Source organism: Rhinopithecus bieti, unplaced genomic scaffold (genome assembly GCF_001698545.2).
Source record: "Rhinopithecus bieti isolate Rb0 unplaced genomic scaffold, ASM169854v2 scaffold_26061, whole genome shotgun sequence".
Taxonomy (NCBI): Eukaryota; Metazoa; Chordata; class Mammalia; order Primates; family Cercopithecidae; genus Rhinopithecus; species Rhinopithecus bieti.
Window position 1 is genome coordinate 1,237,707 of NW_016811928.1, and position 19,837 is coordinate 1,257,543.

General features: G+C 41.9%; 1 protein-coding gene across 1 annotated transcript; it reads right to left on the reverse strand.

The window, feature by feature from the left end:
- Positions 1–18,181: 18,181 nt before the first annotated feature.
- Positions 18,182–19,255, reverse strand: LOC108544308 (translation initiation factor IF-2). The gene is made up of 3 exons (XM_017895381.1): positions 19,230–19,255; positions 18,789–19,115; positions 18,182–18,548 (listed from the first exon to the last, which is right to left on the reverse strand). The coding sequence occupies exons 1-3, from the start codon at positions 19,253–19,255 to the stop codon at positions 18,182–18,184; spliced, it is 720 nt and encodes a 239-aa protein (XP_017750870.1).
- Between the last annotated feature and the right edge of the window lie 582 nt (positions 19,256–19,837).

Here is a 19,837-nt window from a genome sequence, read left to right on the forward strand (position 1 = left end):
AGTAATCCATTTTTGTTCAGGCGGAAGCTATGAGCGTGGGACCTCAAACCTGAGCTACTGGCTACTTACTTTGTTTCCAACCCCATGGAACAGTAGATCTCCACCCCAGCTGCACAGCAGAATCACCTTGGGAACTTTTAAAAAAATGCCTTGGCACCAACCCCCAGAAATTCTAATCCGCTTGGTCTGGGATGGGACCCAGGTGTCAATATTTCTTTAAAACTCCCCCAGGTGATTCTAATGTGCATCTAGTAATAAGAACTACTGAACAGGAAAAAAAGTTTACAGTGAGAAAGAACAGGGTCATGCAGAAGAGACAGCCAGAGGAGACACACAGAAACACACACTGGTGGCAAATTAACCCTTGTATTAGGTGAACTGCTTCCAGACTTTTTTCTCATTGTTCTGTTGACAGAGTCTTTTTTCAATTACCTGAGATGTTCCAGTGTCTTTCCAATAAATCCTCTTTTATCCTAAGCTAATTTAAGTTGCATTTGTGTGATTTGCAAACAGAAAAGTCCCTACTAGCTCTCTGTTTTTGTGTTCTCAGGCTTAATAGATTTTTACACTTGTAGAATAGTTTCTCTCCATTCATGTACTCACTAATTTAAGCAACAAGGACCATAATATCCCAAGCTCTATACTAGTTGCCAGGAATACTAAAGCAAAGATACTATAGTCCCTTTATGTGAGCAGCTTCCACTCCAATGAGAAAAATGGGCATATCGGCAGAGAGAAATAGCATATAAGAAGTGCTATAATAAATGTATTGACTGGTTACTATAAGAGCACCAAGGCAATGTATGGTCAGGTGAAATTATGGAAGCCTTTGCAAAGGAGGTGGCTCTGGTGTTGCTGGAGGAGTGAATTAGTGTCACCTGGTAGACAAGAGAGGGTCAATATGTGGAGCTACGTAGCCAAGGGCTCAAAATTATATACGAGGAAGGCATATTAGGGACATTTAAGTATTTTTGTTATATCTGGGCCTGAAAGTATATATGTGCTGCAGGAGAGGGATAGAGACAGAGGTTAGACAGACTATTGACACCCAGCATTTGCCATGTTAAATATTTGAGATTTTGTCCTGTGGGTACTACAGGGACTTTGGAATGGCTTAGCTCGAGCAGTGATTTGAACAGATTTACATCCTGGAAAGATTTCTCTGGAGAAGTAATAAGGCAAAGGCCTGATTTTCAGGAAGGAAACACATTAGGAGGCTGTTGCAATTGTGCAGGAGAGAAATGAGGAGACCCTGAACTAAGACTCTGATGATAAGAACCTAGTAGGAAAAAAAGGAAGGTAGATTTCCCTGGATAAGACAACTGGTCGAGGTCAATTAAAGAGAATGTGTATGTGAAAGAAAGAGGATAACAACCAAACCCTGAAGAAGGTGTGAAAGGAAAACAAATCTCAGGACCTCCAAAACCACGAAATCAAAAGGAAAAGTCAAGCTGGGAACTGTGTCAGGAAAACCCGTCTCTCATTTTATTCCTGAATAAGATAGCCGCGAAAATAAAAATGCTACATACCTCCCTCACGATTTGCCCACAGGAATTTCCTTGTGGGCCTCAAGATTTTGTATTTATTTTTATTTTTTATTTTGGAGACAGGGTCTTACTCTGTCACCCACGCTAGTGTGCAGTGACCCAATCATGACTCACTGCAGCCTTGACCTCCCAAGCTCAGGTGATCCAAAAACAGTTCTGTTGAATTTCACCTTGGCAACATAAATAGATAGCTTATCTTCACTGGTGCAGGACAAAGGACAGAACTCAGTCATCCCTCTACTCACTTGAGATAGCTGCATATCTGATTGCTTCTTCTGTCCTATTGTTTCATGTAAAAATGCAGATTCACTGAGCCAGACTAAGGTAAAAGTGACTATTCCTCTACCCCCCCCAACATGTAAATTGTGTATTCAGTGAAAGGCTGATCAAAGACTTAAAAGAATGCAGTGCAACCTTTTGTCACCTCTCTACCTATGAACCAGAAGCCTCCCAACCCCACCTTTGAGTTGTCCTGCCTTTCCAGACCGAACCAATGTACATCTTACTCATATATATTGATGTCTCATGTCTCCCTAAAATGTATAAAACCAAGGTGTACCCCCACCACCTTGGGCACATGTAATCAGGATTTCCTTCACCTTATGAATATCACTGTCACAGCTTAACCTTGGCTAAATAAACTTTCTAAATTGGTTGAGACCTCTCTCAGATACTTCTGGGTTCACAAAGGCTTACATATAAGGAATATGAGAACACAGTTGGCCCTTTGTACATTCTGTGGCCACAGGTTCAATCAACCCCAGATCGAAATTATTCTGAAAACAAAATAAAATACAACAAAAAAATACTTTTTTTTTTTTTTGTAGAGACAGAGTTTCACCATGCTGTTGCCCAGGCTGGTCTCAAACTCCTGAGCTCAAGCGATCTGCCCTTCTTGATCTCCAAATGCTGGGATTACAGGAATAAGCTACCGCACCCGGCCTTATATATAGTATTTGTATTGTAAGTAATCTAGAGATGATTTGAAGTATAAATGAGGATGTGTGTAGTTTATATGCAAACACTACACCATTTTATAACAGGAACTTAAGCATCCATTAATTTTAGTATCCTTGGGGGTCCTGGAACAAATCACCATTGGATACCGAGGGAAGAATGACTATACACAGGTAGAAGAAAAATTGCTTGCAAAGGATAAGGAGAAGAAGTTAGAGAACTAGAAAATCAGGATATTGTGGAAATTAACAACATCACCAATGACTTCTGTACTGAGTTTAAGTAGAATGTAATTATCCACCAACTAAAGTTTTTCTTTCTTTAGATATATCTTGTTTTCACTTCAAGACTAGTCAAAGGATAGAAAGTAAATAAACTAGGGCATGGTTGCTGTTTTTCTCTGAGCCTCCTCCCGAGCCCCAATCGCATAAGTGGAACTGTATCCCCATTTTGGTAGTCTAGCAGACCAGAAAACTCAAGAGAGAGGGTGGGGAATGGGCAAAGTGAACAACTAGGTATTTGGTGTTGACCCACCTAGTGCTGATGAAGATGAGACAAAATCTAGGCCGGCTCTGGGCTTGTTGGCAGGTGAGCACATTGGAGATAAGAAAAGGAGGTCTGGGAATGCAACAGGGAACAATCCGAATAGGTGGAAAAAAGCTTGCCTGAAGCTTTGTAGGTGGTTATGATGTGGGACAGTGATATTCATAAGGTGAAACTATTGGTCCAAGCTCTCAGAACTAATGTGGGATTTCTGACTTAATAATGTCCTTTGTTCTGTCTAGGTCCTCTACCATACTAAATGGTTCTTTTCTCTCTTCCTTCCTTCCCTCCCTTCCCTCCTTCCCTCCTTCCCTCCTTCCCTCCTTCCCTCCTTCCCTCCCTCCTTCCTTCCTTCCTTCCTTCCTTCCTTCCTTCCTCTCTCTCTTTCTCTCTCTTTCTTTTTTTTTTTTTTGAGAAGGAGTCTCACTTTGTTCCCCACACTGGAGTGCAGCGGCATGGTCTCAGCTCACTGCAACCTCTGCCTCCCGGGTTCAAGCGATTCTCCCTGCCTCAGTCTCCTAAGTAGATGGGATTACAGGCTCCTGACACCATGCCCAACTAATTTTTTGTATTTTTAGTAGAGACAGGGGTTTGCCATATTGGCCAGGCTGGTCTCAAACTCTTGACCTCAGGCTATCCGCCTGCCTCGGCCTCCCAAAGTGCTGGGATTACAGCTGTGAGCCACCGCGCCCGGCCAGCTTTTCGTTCTTCAGTAGGTATATTCTGACTAATAAAATCTCCTCCTGATATACAGTCTGCTTACTAATATCCATATTCATATAAAATATTACCATGGCACTCATGAATGAAAGGTAGGGTCTCTATAAAGTATCACAGGTTTCCTGGGGTAGAGGAAGGGGCAGTCTGGTATATGAGTTTTTTTCTCCCCAAACAGATTTCTACCACAGTTCCTTGTTACATTTAGTATAAACTTTAAAAACCTTAACCCAGACCTTAAGGCTTTAGATGCCCTGCCTCCACCTCATATTACAGCCATTTCCCCTCCTTGACGAGGTTCCAGCACCACACACACACACACACACACACACACATACAAATATGGCATACTGGATTAAGTAAGGCAGACTGGATTTAAGTCAGGGCTTGAAATATGAGGGAAGATAGCAAGCCCTTTCTTAGGAGTGTAGTAGAGAGAGAAGTTGGAAGGAAGGACTTGGTTAGCAGGAAGTCACTAGGTCCTGGAGCAGGCTAGAAGAAGCTGCTGTTGTTAGATAAACTCTGTCCCCAGCAATTACTCACAATGTATCTGCAGGATCCAATGGGCAGAATCACCCTCCCTGGAAAATGGGAAATAGAGGCAGAGAGAGGAGCTAACATCTGAAAGTGGAACAGGCTTTCCTGAATGACTTTCTCATACACTCTAAAATATCTTGAAGATAGCTTGAAACTACTTTATGGTAGTTTCTATTACTACTAATTTCTAAGACTACTAGTTTAGTACTACTAGTAGTAGTACTAGTACTAAACTGGTAGTAGTTTCTGCTACTACTTTATAGTGGGTTAATTAGATAGCTGAAGCTTGTTTACTTGGAAATCAAAACAGTACATGAACAACTTCTCTTCCCTTTATCCTTCTAAACACTGATTATAACATTTGGTCCAGGGCCAGGTGCAGTGGCTCACGCCTGTAACGCCAGCACTTGGGAGGTCAAGGCAGGCAGATCACTTGAGGTCAGGAGTTCAAGAGCAGCCTGGCAAGCATGGCAAAACCCTATCTCTATTAAAAATACAAAAATTAGGCCGGGAGCGGTGGCTCAAGCCTGTAATCCCAGCACTTTGGGAGGCCGAGACGGGCGGATCACGAGGTCAGGAGATCGAGACCGTCCTGGCTAACACGGTGAAACCTCGTCTCTACTAAAATACAAAACTAGCCGGGCGAGGTGGCGGGCGCCTGTAGTCCCAGCTACTCGGGAGGCTGAGGCAGGAGAATGGCATAAATCCGGGAGGCGGAGCTTGCAGTGAGCTGAGATCCGGCCACTGCACTCCAGCCTGGGCGACAGAGCGAGACTCTGCGCCCCACCCCCCCAAAAAAAAAAAAAATTAGCTGGGCATGGTGGCAGGTGCCTGTAATCCCTGCTACTTGGGAGACTGAGGCAGGAGAATTGCTTCAATCCAGGAGGCAGAGGTTGTAGAGGTTGTGCCATTGCGCTCCAGCCTGGGTGACAGAGTGAGACTCCATCTAAGAAAAAAAAAAAAAAGAGAAAAAAGGAGAAACATTTGGTCCAAAGGGAAAATGCCATATCTTTTAGACCAATAGTCTTTGACCTCTTCCATTATGGAGCAAGCTCATATGGCACTAAATTTTCTACATCCCAATTAAATACTAATGTTCATTTTATGCCTTCTGTGTATCACACTAGGCACTAACAACTAGTGTGTGAGTGTGGTGTGTGTGTGTATGAAAGGGAGTTATCCAGTCATATAAAAGATATATGCATGTTTATCACAGTTATCACGTTTATTATTCACAATAGAAAAGACATGGAATCAACCTAGATGCCCACTGATGATGGACTGGATAAAGAAAATATGGCATATATGCACCATGAAATACTATGAAGCCATAAAAAGAACAAAATCATATCCTTTGCAGCAATATGGATGCAGCTGAAGGCCATTTTCCTAAGCAAATTAATGCAGGAACAGAAAACCAAATATAGCATGTCCTCACTTACAAGTGGGAGCTAAACATTGAGTACACATGAACACAAAGAGGGGAACAACAGATGCCAGGGCCTCCTTGAGGGTGGAGAGTGGGAGGAGGGTGAGGGTTGCAAAACTACCTTTTGAGTACCATGCTCACTAGCTGAGTGATTAAATCATTTGTACAACAAACCCCAGTGACAAGCAATTTACCCACGTAACAAACCTGCATGTGTACCCAACAAACCTAAAATAACAGTTGAAAAAGAAAAATAAATAAATAAATAAATAAATAAATGTGGCTGGGGCAGGAGCAGATGTTTTGGCAGAAAGGACGGGGGAATGATCTAGGCTTTGAAATTACTATTTTTTATTATGGTAGTGAGCTGCAAGGAAAGTTGCTAAATGAGTAAAAGTGAGATTCAAAAATGAAATAGAAAGTTATAAATTAGAGTGGATTTTAAATATCCATGCTTAGTAGTTCAAAAAAGACAGTGGGATAGTATCAGGTGCACATAACTCATCAGTTCTAACAGCTTGGATGTTGTAGTTATGTGAAATGCTGTTTCTAACAAAGGGGACATGAAGAAAGGGGTTCTAGTAAACTAGTAGTTTCTAATAGTTTTTAATATACATACAGACATATATACATGAACAAAGCCAGAGCTGGTGAGAAAGACTGGTTTTCTCAGTGACCCGTCAATAAAAGCTAAAGAACAGAGAGCCACGGATAAGAGCAAGAAGAGTTTCTACATTCTCATCCTGCCCTTCTGTTGAATTTGCCTACCATACACTCATTTTCTCTTTTTCGGCGTCCTCAGTTGATTTTCCTTTGGGAAACCACCTCTGCCTCACTGTGTGTGGTCTTAGTAAGACTGCACCAAGTTTGAAGGGGTCCTGCTATCCCTTCAAGGGTAGCACATGCCATTGACTAGCCATGAGTAGAGAAGGGTGATACAGTCAATGTTGGAGAACACCTGGAGCCTCTATATCCTGATGGCAGTGTTCTCAAGAGACTCCCCACGAGTTTCTTCTCCATAGAACTCTCTTCAACCAGTGTGTCGGATTCCTGTCCTCTTTCAGGCTAGGATTTAAACCTTATCTTCCAGTCATTTACTTTTTAATTTTATGTATTTGTTTACTGGCTTCATGTAGCAAAAATTGGCTTTCTATATTTGCAAAGGATCCCAGGAGAAACATCCTAGAAATTACCTAGCGGATTACTCAATGCAGTCACAGCTAGGTTATGGGTTTGTTTCATTTTAAAATAAATTACAAGTGTTTTTACACTCTATAAACTTTGAAATTTGAGCAATTTTTTTTTTTTTTTTTTTTTTTTTTTTGGAGACGAGAGTCTTGCGCTGTTGCCAGGGCTGGAAGAATTGCAGTGGTGTGATCTCAGGCTCCACTGCAACCTCCACCTCGTGGGTTTCAAGTGATTCTCCTCAGCCTCCTGAGTAGCTAGGACTACAGGTGTGAACAACGACGCCCAGTGAATTTTTGAATTTTTAGTAGAGATGGGGGTCATACCTTGTTGGCCAGGATGGTCTCAATCTCTTGACCTCATGATCTGCACGCCTCAGCCTTCTAAAGTGCTGGGATTACAGGTGTAAGCCACCGTGCCTGGCTGAGCAAAATTTAAATTTAATTTTCTTGTGTCATGGCAATTGCAATGCAGAATTTGGAAATGTTATTAAGATTCTGAATACACATCACGCCAGAGAAAGGCATGGGAAGGGCCCAAGGAATATGGTAAAAATAATCAAGGTGTAGGATTTCTTTTGCTAATTGAGAAGGTGACTATAAAGGAGGAAGGAGTAAAGTAAATATAAAAATCAAACAAAATGTTAATCACTAGCAATGACTTAAGGATATGAAAATAGACGTTTTGAACATACATAGGTGTGATAATTGCATTGCAATTACATAAGATACTATTGTATTTAGGTGTAAAATAACATGATATAAGGATTTTCTTTAAAATATTCCAGTCATAAAAGCAGCATCAAAGAAGGGAATGGGACCTAAATCAAGTGTAACAAACATGGTGATAACTTCATGGGCACCCCTTTTAGTAATAACAGTCTTCTTACTTTGGTGTATGTTTGAGAATTTTCAAAATAACAAGTTTAAAAATACCTAGTGAAGCACTTTTAAGAAGTGAATTATTGCCGGGCACTGTGGCTCATGCCTGTAATCCCAGCACTTTGGGAGGCCGAGGTGGGCGAATCACCTGAGGTCAGGAGTTTGAGACCAACCTGACCAACATGGAGAAACCCCATCTTGACTAAAAATACAAAATTAGCCGGGCGTGGTGGCACATACCTGTAATTCCAGCTACTCGGGCAACTGAGGCAGGAGAATCACTTGAACCCCAGAGGCGGAGGTTGTGGTGAACCGAGATCGCGCCATTGCACTCCAGCCTGGGTAACAAGAGGGAAACTCCGTCTCAAAAAAAAAAAAAAAAAAAAAAAAGTGAATTATTCTGTGTATGTGTACCATCGACATTTAGATCTTTTCATCATCTTTGAAAACTCCTTGGAAGTTGTGTCTTTTGGCAGCGGTTTTCACCCCTTCTTTTGTAATCCACTCAGTCTCATGATTTATAAAATATTTGCTTATTAGTGGTGACCTGCTGTCAGTAAATTACTTTATTAAGCTCTTTCTTTGAAATATACCCCTCCTCTGACATACCCATCTACACCCAAAGGAAAACCAAATGTTAGAAATGCAAATTTAAAAAAAGGTAAAAGACTATGTTTACCTAATTTGATTTTCATGGTCATTCTTTTTAAATGCTACAATGATATGCCACTGAAACATACCTTACTAAATGTCCTTTATAAAAAAGAAAAGAAACAATATTACTTTTCAAATACTCAAATTACTGTAAATATGTAAAGGTACCAGATTCCCTAACACTAGTTTTCGGCTTTACCCTTGATGTTCAAGTATTTTTAAAAACCCAAAGCTAGCCTAGTAAAATCCTATTTTATTTTTATTGCTTCTATTTTCTAATAGCAACCAATCCTGGAGAACAAAGGTCACATGGAACAAAATGAGTCCCTGCCCAAACTATGAAAATGCTAGTATGAACAATTATTGTACATAAATTGGTACATAGTGCTTCATTCACTAGCTTGGGTATGGCTAATATGTCCATAATATGGCTAATATAGTCCATCCTCTTGATTTTTGCAATGTTTACTACAATAATGAACAATTTGGTTAATCTGCCTTTAAAAATTCATTTTGTTTGTCCTGCAATATTTTGTACTAATAAGAATTTCCCTTTAAAAATAGCTGGTTCTGCCTCATCAACCTCAGACTTTCATTTTAAAGTGAATCTTCTAATTATAAAAACATCCAGTGACAGTCTGAACAAACATGGCATTCCGGTTAACATTCACCATGAAAGAATATGGATGCCTGAGTTTAGGTTACGTATGTATGTATGTATGTATGTATGTATGTATGTATTTTTGACATGGAGTCTCACTTTGTCACCCAAGCTGGAGTGCAGTGGCACGATCTTGGCTCACTGCAGCCTCCACCTCCGGGGTTCAAGCAATTCTCCCACCTCAGCCTCTCGGTAGCTGGGATTACAGGGGTACGCCACCATGCCTGGCTAATTTTTGCATTTTTAGTAGAGATGGGGTTCACCATGTTGGCCAGGTTGGTCTTGAACTCCTGACCTCAAGTGATCCACCCGCCTTGGCCTCTCAAAGTGCAGGGATTACAGGCTTGAGCCACCACACCCAGCCAAATGCCTGAGTTTATACCAATGCTTGCCCACCCCCAAAAAGGGAGAACATGTTAGTTATGGCATCATTTCATCTAAACCCTTTGATATGGTCTTACTCTTTCAGTACACAGAGACAAATGTGGGTGCAGACCTTTCAGAGGGGAATATAATATTATCTGTTAAAGAGGGTCAGATAGTTTTATGCAAGTTAATTTTCGAAAGTAATCAGATCTTGAAAAGCTCTGATGATAGGCGACACCAATTGGCATTTTCTCAAATATTCTGCTAAAAGAAAAGAGGGAAGCTTGATAATATCAAGATCAGCCTCGCTTTTGTAAAGTTTTCTTAAATCGTAACTTCTTTTCTATAGGAACAAAAGCAGCATGGCCCAATTTCAAAATGGGGACACATAAATACCAAATAGAACTGAAAAAGATTTCAATGGGTGCATTTCATGTGGTTCTTCCACTCGAGTCCAGGAATGTTATGTGGATTTGTTCAGTGAATTATTGAAAAAGCAACAGGAAAAAGAATACAGTACATTATTTTTTTTTCTATTTGGTCTATGAATTAAGGGAAAGGTGATGTGTTAAAACATAAGAAATGTTATTAACTGTACTCTACTCATGGGAGAAGCAAACTGTAGCTAGCTTACGTATTGTTTCAAAAAAGATTTGAGGCCGCTGTAACATTGGTTAGTATAGGCATAGTAACTGACAAAAGAGTCTCTGTAGTGCTTGAGAACCCATGAAAAGAAAATGTTCCCTGCCTTTTCTTTATGCGCATATGTAGCTTTCAAACAGTGATTTTGAAATGGTTCAATAGCAAAAACTGGCCTTCTGCTGTCAGACAGAATGCTTCAGGGGTAGATCAGCAAATAGTATAGATCAGTGACTTCTGCCAAGTGTACGGCCTCTGTGGAAGTTGTTTTTCCATCACTCATCCCCTCCATCAAAGCTTTGTGATTCATCCTTCCCATAGGTGCTGGACCCAGGTGTGTGAGGGCAGAACCCAAAGCACACAGAAGAGGAAATCTCTTTGTGTTTCAGCATTGCACACATCTGTGCAGTAACAAATAGAAAGAATTAGTCAATAATGTCACAGAAATTTAGTCGATGCACTTAATAAGTAAATTTTAAGCAACAAATATACATAAGTAATTAATCCACTTCTGATTGGCAATAGACATGGGAACCATATCCATCTGAGAACCCAGATGATGGAATGTTAACGATGCATGGCCATGTTGGAGAAAAGAAGAGGATTTAGGCTTGGCAAGGACAAATATATTTTATCTAGATATAGTAGGCTAAAGATTTTATTAATTCTTTACTTTGAGTGAGGTTTGGAAAGTAAAGTCAGAACTGAACTACATAAAGAACATTTTTTTCCTATCATACAATATACTATTTGTGATTTTCGTATATCGATTTGTACTTAAATGATTTATTCAGTAAATTACATTGTTCCTTCTATTATCCTTTTCTACCTGTTTACAGTGCAAAGTTAAAAAATGTTTCTGCAGTTGTGAAAGAGAAATAGCTAAATCAGGTTGTGTTTGTCAGGATAGGTTCCACAATGCTAGTGTAGCGAATGACACCTGAGCTCTTAAACTGTTAAACGTTTACTTTTCATTCATCAGAAGTCTCTTGAGGGGTCTAGTTGCTCTTCAGACCCACTCCCAGGGATGCAGGGTTGCTTCTTTCTTATAGCTACACCATCTGGAAAATGGGGCTTCCAGGGACACAGAGGTGGGGAAAGGCAGAGTGCCCTTAATAACCCACAGCTGACCGGGCACAGTGGCTCATGCCTGTAATCCCAGCACTTTGGGAGACCTGAGTGGGCGGATCTCTTGAGGTGCGGAGTTCAAGACCAGCCTGGCCAACATGACAAAACTGTGTGTCTAGTAAATACACAAAAATTAGCCGGGCACGTGGCGTGCTCCTGTAGTTCCAGGTACTCGACAGGCACTGAGAATGACTTGAACCCAGGAGGAGGAGGTTGCAGTGAGCTGAGATCGGGCCACTGCACTCCTATCTGGTTGACAGAGGGAGACTCTGTTTAAAAAAAAAAAAAAAGAACCTAGAGCTGGAAGCAACACTCTTCATTTTTCTGCAAGCCCATTGGTTACTGCTAGTTACATGGCCCCAAGCTAATGACATGAGAGGGTGGAAACCGTAAGACTCTTTTTTGGAGAGTAATCAGTGGACACCACTGTTCCTGCAGCATTTGATTACTACAAGATCTGTGCTGAGAATGGCCAGACATGGTAAGCAATACCTCCTCTAGAGTTCTTTCTTGAGCTGTAGAAAGCATAAAACCATGGAGGAGCTTGTAGAAAGGGTACATTTCCAGGCCCGTATGTATAGTTCAGTTTAATAGGGTTGAGATGGGACTAGTGTTTTTAATCAGGCATACCCTATTAAGATATGTGTGCTGCATGGTACATAAAGAAGATTCTGCATTAAAGTGCAATGTAAAAATTATCTTTAGGGGACTGGAATGTAAAGAAAATGAAACTAAAATTCAAAAACAAATCTCCTGGGAAAGTCAGAGTCAACCTTCTGTTCCACAGGGAGTCCATTCTTCTCCACAGTCCTGGAAAGTTCAACAAATATCCCACCAGTCCTTTGCAGGTATGAATGCAATACTGCTAAAATCTCTATGTGGAAAATAACGACAGACCACGGCCCTTGTCCAGGCTCCTTACTTTCTTATCAAGATGTCTTCTTCTTTTGCCAATTGCTCTTATACTTGACTTGGAGAAAAAGCAATAATGGAAAACATCATGTCTGCTTCTTCCCAAAGCTGTAAAATAGGGTCTTTCCCTTTTTTTCTTTTCCTCTCTGATTGTTACCAAGACATCGTGCTCATTAGTAGGTATTCTTTGGAGAGAAAATTAGAAGAAAAAAATTAGATGATAATATGGGTAATTTTAAGTGTAGGCATGCACAAAAACTTCTTGAAAATCAGGTTGCGGTCTGTGTTCTTATTTTAGATGTGCCCCTGTTAACTTTTTCTCAATGAACAGGTGCATACACTTCCCCAAGCTGTCACTGGTGTTTATTTAGCCTGTATGCTTCAAAATCTACTGATGGATGATACCCAACCAGCTTGAAGCTTGACTTTCAAAAACCAGAGCCTTGAAGTTTTAATGAGACTTTCTTAAAGTGTGGTCCAATGAATTTGTTAGAATAGGAGCATCTCTCTCAAAGACACCATAAGAGTATCACATTTGTATGTTAATTTTAGTTCAACAAATAGGAAAAATGATTATGAGTAATAGCTCTCAGCTTTCAGATAGTTCTTTTCATGTTCAAAGTGCTTGACAAACATTAATTAAATCACTGGCAGTCAAATTAGATAAATATGTTCTCTGTATGTGCATAGCTGTACCTTCCATGCGCACAGTCTTCTAAATCACATCACGGCAGATCAAACATTTTTTTTTTTTTTTTTTTTGCCATCTGAACTTGGTTGGCTGACACTGATTCCAAGCAACAGATAATTGCTGGAAGGGCTAATCATGAGGAGAGATTATGTAAGCTTTCTTTGTTTTTAAACGAAAACATGAATTCATCCTTGATAAAAGGTACAGGATGAACCACAGTATGAAACGCTTCTGTCTCTAGGCCGCAAGGTAACAATGACAAAGCAAATTCTCTCGCATTATAGTGTTCAAATAGTTAAACCCTAATTTAAAGAGACCGTTTCATCAACAGAGAGTACATTTTATGCTTCCTGGGCTACTGATGTTTTTGGCCTCTTTCAGCATCAATAACAAGAAGGCTTTTAAGGCTAAATATGGTGTTGATTTCAGCAATATGGTAATTGTTCATTAATGCTAGGGATCCTTGGTCACTACTGACTTGAGAAGCACTTGGGCCGGCAAATTAAACATAGTAAATTTCATGATTATTTTTAGAATCACTTACACTTATTTTTCCTTCATTGAATTTAATGAAGTTTTCCAAACCATCCCAAGAGATTAACTGGCCCCAATGGATCTTAAAATGAAGTATATTCCAAATAAAAAAGACTGCTAATAGCATTTCATTTTTCAATAACACCTAACAAATTAACACACTCTACCCACCGACATGCATGCACATGCATGTGTGGACACAGCTTAGCCAGAGGCAGGTTTGCTTTCCTTGAGGTGCTCAATTGCATTGCTACAAATGGAGGGGACTTAGGTTTCTCCTTCCACTCTGACTGCCAAACTAGTGTTGTCTGTTTCTAGGGAAGAAAAGTACTCATTAATTGTCTTACAGTTTGCTGGGCAAAAGAACATCTAGTTCAACCGTGTTGTCTTCTTCCAGACTGCAATAGCTGCACTTAGAGTCATGGTATCTGTATATGTGCATCTCACAGAATGGTGTTAGTTTCTCTTTATAAGCCTAATATCTGGGTGATTCCGCTTCTTTATTAATGAAAACCTGGAATTCAGTGACAATATATGATGTGTCCAAGGTCCAATCCACAGCCCATGTGGTTTAGACTTAACAAATGGCAATAATGGAGCCATAACTGATATGATACTACATTTGCCTCAGTGTTTCTACACTTAGCTTCTTGTCATATCTCAGGAACAAAAGTAAACTTTCTGTAATTACATTTAGAGCAAGGAGTCATCATTGTGACTGCATTTTGGCCCAGAAAGGAAATATCAGATACATCTCTAATACATTTGTTTTCCCCTCAGTTAGACCTGATGGGAGCATTTAATTAAAAGTTAGACCTGATGGGAGCATTTAAATGGATTTAGAAATTCAATAGTATTTGGGCCGGGTACAGTGGTTCACGCCTGTAATCCCAGCACTGTGGCAGGCCAAGGCAGGCAGATCATGAGATCGAGACCATTCTGGCTAGGATGGTGAAACCCTGTTTCTACTAAAAACACACAAAAAAAATTTAGCCAGGCATGGTGGCACACGCCTGTAGTCCCAGCTAACTTGAGAGGCTGAGGCAGGAGAATTGCTTGAATCTGGGAGGTGGAGGTTGCAGTGAGCCGAGATCGCGCCACTGCACTCCAGCCTGGGCGACAGAGCCAGACTGTGTCTCAAAAACAAAAACAAAAAAAAAAACAAAAAAAAATTCAATAGTATTTCAAAGTATAAATGGCCTTAAAAGGCAAATAAAATACACATATCCTTTTGCACACTTTGAGTTGTACTGGTTTTTATACTCAGAAAGTTCACTGCTTCCCTTTCCTCACTTCTTACCTCCTCATTCTATGGAAACTCTTCTCTTAGAGTTCACATGTCGCTTCTTAGGGCTCTACACTGGCATACTGTCTGCCTGAACTACTCTTCTCTGGATCATCCATGACTGGTTGTTTCTTTCATTCAAGTGATAGTTTAAGTGTTCCTCAGAAAGGTCAGTCCTACTCCCTACACATGTATTCTGACACCTTTGCCGTTTATTTTCTTCAGAGCAACTGTTACTCTTTTTTTTTTTTTTTTTTTTTGAGATGGAGTCTTGCTCTGTCACCCAAGCTGGAGTGCAGTAGTGTGATCCTGGCTCACTGCAAACTCTGCCTCTCGGGTTCACACCATTCTCCTGCTTCAGCCTCCCGAGTAGCTGGGACTACAGGCTCCTACCACCACGCCTGGCTAATTTTTTGTGTTTTTATTAGAGACAGGGTTTCACCATGTTAGCCAGGATGGTCTCGATCTCCTGACCTCATGATCCACCCACCTTGGCCTCCCGAAGTGCTGGGATTACAGGTGTGAGCCACCGCGGTCGGCCCACAGCACCTGTTATTCTTATAGTTGTGTATCTACTTGTTCTTCTCTGTCTCTCCTGAACAGAATGTAACCTCAATAGGAACAGGAGTTTTTATTTTACTACTTTACCTCCAATACCTAGAAGGGTGCTTAAAGATTAACAAAAATGTGTTGAATAATGAACTTTATAGATCATATCACTTCCAATCCATTCAACAGTATTCCTCCCTGTTTCCATATAAACACACCTTCCAGTCCACATATGTTCTTCTCACTGTCCATGGAATTTACTCTCTATTGTTTCAGGTGCTTTGAACTTTTTTCTTCAACCACATTGTAAGCTTCTGAAAGGCAGAGGCTCTTCCCTTTTTATACTTTTCTAGGCTTCCACACCTAGTAGAGTTCTGAGTAGAAACATACCAAAATGCATTTGGTACTTATTTAATAAACACTTATTGATTTATTTCCTACTGTAATATTATATGCTGGATTACTGAGCACTTTTATATCAGTAGGGCTGAAGTAGAAATAAAAATCAGCTGACCATAAAATGCCAACAGGGACAGGAACAGGGTGAGAGTTTTCTTTTTCGCTTTCTAATTCTATTTAAACAGTAAACTACAGTTTTCTGGAATGAGTTTGTGACGATGAGGATCTACCTTGGGAAAATGTCTGGCTTCCTTATCGATCAATTTAGAGGCTGTACCAGTGAGTGTTGATCATCTTCCAACTCTAAGGTGCGAAGGTCTGTATATCCTGTTATTGACTCTTTCCACAATCCTAAAGTCATCTTGGACTTCATTCTCGTCTTTGATTCTTATATATACTCAGTGAACCCAAGTCTTTTCTCAGTTGTATTCATGACCAATGATTCTTTTAAATTATATTTGCTTCATTAGAACCAGACAAGGTTATGGTCGCCCTGTCTTGTCCTCCTCTCCCCACTGCAAGTTCACCCAGATGATTTCCTATTAGAATAAATACCTCAGGCTCAAATTTAGGCTCTTTATCATTGATCCTACTCTGTTATTTCAGTTAATTTTCTGTTGTTTCTAAAATGAATCTCCTGTTTTAGCTCAGCTGATTCCTATCTTTTCCCTGGTTATTGATGTGCCTATTTTCTTCTTACTACCTTTGTTTAAGCAATTTCCTTTACCTTTTTACTCCATAAGCCAATGTAAATTCTAAATTTCATTTTTTGTCCTTTTTTTGTTGTTATTGTTAAGAAGTCTTCCCTTAATTTACATGGATTGTTTGCTTAAAATTGGTAATTGACAACTGAATCCCTCATTAGTAGTGTTGAATTATCATTTTGTGTTTCATATTTTACCTTCCCAGTGATGTCGTAATTTTCTTGGCAATAGGGACTTAATAATTCTTATAATTAGGCACAGACCTTGTCACCACCGAGGATGAATGCATTTGGTTGGTTCATGGCTCCGGAGGTCTGGCCAGAATTGCCTGGATCATGCAGATGAACCCTGACTGAGATGAAAGTTGTGCAATAGGAATCCTTGAAATCAGTGGGACAAAACAGCTTCTGACAGAAATACCTTCCTAGCTAATGCCAAGTGCAATTTCATACATCACTCAGACCATGTAGACAAAGCTGCAAAGTCAAGGAATTTTGATGTTGAATAGCTTTATTTAAGTGTTAACTATTAATACGAGCCAGATGCTGGCAGGTATGTGAGACAGAAAATCTGAGTTGAACCCTGGCTTTGTTTCCAATTAAGCTGGGTAATATTGGGTACACAACTTACCGTCTCTGGGCTTCAGTTCTTAATCAGATTTAAAAAGATTTAAATTTTTTTTCATTTTAAAATGAAAGGTTTAGACTCCCAATTAAACTTCCAGTTTAATTATAAAATTATGTAATTCTATTTTAAAAGCAATGAAATGGCAAGCCACAAACTTTAGGATTTTCAGATATTGTGGTTCGATTTAGAATTTTTCCATTTTACAATGGGTTTATCTGGATGTAACCCCATGGTAAGTTGAGGAGCTTCTTATGACTTACGATGGAGTTATGGTTTCTACTGAATGCATATACATTTCATACTATCCTAAAGTTGAAAATATTGGAAGTCAAGGACCATCTGCTGTGTTGCTAGCATTAAATGCAATTTCGGCTTACAATATTTTCAACCTACATTGTGTTTATTGGGAAGTAACCCCATCGTAAGTGGAGAAGCATTTTGTACCTTATTCTGTGTAATAGGATTTGCTGGTTTCATATGCAGTCAGGAACACTCACTTTCAGGTTTTGGCATTTACTCTTTTCTGTTCCTCAATTTGTGTGAAAGTGGATGGACAGATGGTTTATTAGGCTTTCAAATGCTTACAATGCTGTTGTTCAATTCAACAACGGTTTTAAACTTTGAATGTCCACACAGAGCTGGATTTTGTTTAGAACGGAAGATAGTTTCAACGCTTCAATTTAAGGATAAGAATGTTTACAAACATAACTTAAAGCAGCTTGTGGATATAACTACAAAGGCCTAACCGATTTTCTTTATTTTCGTATGTTTCTTAACTCATTTCCGCATCACAGCCTAACTCTTCCAAGTTGCAGTTTTAAAAATGAAGTTACTTAATAAACCAGACATCCAGTTATATTTGCATGTTTTGCCTTGGCCAGAGTCATTTAACCTACAACCTCCTTCCAGATACAAAATCCTTTACTTCAGAAAGGATCCTTTACTTCAGAAAGGAAATTTAAAGAAGGGACACATTCCTCACTTTACAGTCAAAAGAACACCTGGGACTTCCTGGTACTCTTTTTACTATGTATTCTATAAATAAAAGATCTAAAGTGAAATTAGGTCGCAGGGGAAAAAAAATCCAACATTTGTGAATTTTAAGCCCCAACAGAAAATCCCATTCCTTGAAATTCAAGTGGCATTGAGAATATTATTGCATGAGGAAAATATAGATGGAACTATGCAAGTCAAAAGATGGTCTCCACTGCTGTCGCTTTGTTTTGTGATTTTTAATTACTCAATGTGACTCTCTTCGCGTAAGTGGGACCGCGAACATGCAATTACTGAATACTCAAACTGCATCAGAAGTGTGTGTAGTAGCCAGAACCCAAAGGACGCGAAAAATGGAGAAAGGAAGGCAAGAGCCTTTCCAGGAGGGAACCGAGAAGGTCCAGAGGGAGGGATATTAAGAGGCATTGGCAAAGCAGCTGTGGAGGACGTACGGGCTGCAGAGCAGGTAGGGGTGCCGGCTAGGGAGCCGGGAACGCACAGGAGCCCTGAGGCTCTAGCAGGCCGGGGAGTGGACCGGGAAATGAGATGCAAGCGTCTGGCCGGAAAACTGCAGGAGGAATCCGAGGTCGACCTAATGAACAGCACAGACCTTCCAGAAGGAAAGAGAAGGTGACTATGTGAGCTTAGAACAGGACTAGTAGGTTGGGGAAAGAGTACGAAAAAGCTGAAGGGGCGGACAGGGTGCTGACGAAATGGGAAAGGGCGCGCAGGGAGGTGGGGAGCACAGCGAGGCCGGGGGACAGTGGGCAGGTGCGAGGAGCCTAGCCCGCGGGCGGGGGTGGGTGGGTGAGCGACTCGCGCGGGCGGGAGCTGCAGCTGACTCACGGACCTAGCGCACGCAGAGTTCGGGCGGCGCAGAGAGGCGGAGCCTCGATTGCGCGGGCGGGCCGAGGGGCGGTGCCAGCTGCTGACGCGCCTGGAGGCCGCGGCGGCCGCGGGCCCGGGAGGGGCGGCGGCATCCGCGCGGCCGCGGGGGAGGGCCACGGCGCAGCGCGTCGCCGCGCGGCTCGGGCCGTTCGCCGGTGGCAGGAGGGAGAGACAAGGAGGAGGAGGAGGAGGTGAGTAGGCTCCGAGGGCTGGCGAGCCGGCGCGGGCCGCGGGGAGGGCGGGAGCGCCCGGCCCTCCCCTCCCGGCGCCCTGCCTCGCGGGGCTGGCGCTGCGCGGAGTTCCCACAGGGGCGGCAGGGCAGCAGCGGCTGCGGCGCGGGGAGCCGGGCGGGCGGGGTGGGGGAGGCGGAGCTGAGAGCCGCGCGCTTCCCGGGCGCACGCGCTGCGCTCCCTGCGCCGCCGTCCGCATCGCGTTCGGAATGGGGCGTCCAGGCCGTGGCGTTTTGTTCCTTCTGCAAACTGGTCCTGTTCAAATTGCGTTTTCTTGGTGCCTACACGTCGTGCGTGCTGGTTTCCGCAGCCCGGCGCTCGGCTTCTTCCTCGCGCAGCCTACAAGGACGGGTGGGGGCACGTCGCCCTCGCGCGGGAGAAGGGAGGCCGGGCGCCTGGGTTGGCCTGAGTTGGCTAGGGTGCTTCGCCGACCACCAGGCTGCCGGGCGCTTGGCCCCTTGCAGTGCGAACCCCAGGCCTTCTTGAGGGAAACCTTCGCGTCTGGCTTCTGGTCGCCCTCAGTTACCAGACCTCCCCAGCGCCTCACTCTCCTCTGCCAGCCGAGTGTGAGGACCCTCACTGTGCCCCCCATCCCGGAATCCCCGGTTTGAGGATTAAGCACATAATTTCCCATTTTCATCGGGATCCAGAGAATCCCATTCTGTCCAGGTGGAAAGATTCTCTGAATTTAAGTCTTGGGAATCCAGCAGCGAAATTTAACCTTTAGTCCCGAAGTAGTTTTTTTGCCTTCTCCCGCACATACAACTTTTAGAGTCTTCTG

What these genes read in the sequence shown, in the direction of transcription:
- LOC108544308 (XM_017895381.1), bottom strand. Translation starts at nt 19,255, where the DNA reads ATGCGGACGGCGGCGCAGGGAGCGCA. An exon ending in ACGGCGGCGCAGGGAGCGCA is followed by an intron (nt 19,116 to 19,229) that starts GCGCGTGCGCCC and finishes AACTCCGCGCAG; the next exon opens with CGCCAGCCCCGCGAGGCAGG. An exon ending in CCGAACTCTGCGTGCGCTAG is followed by an intron (nt 18,549 to 18,788) that starts GTCCGTGAGTCA and finishes TCCTTCTGGAAG; the next exon opens with GTCTGTGCTGTTCATTAGGT.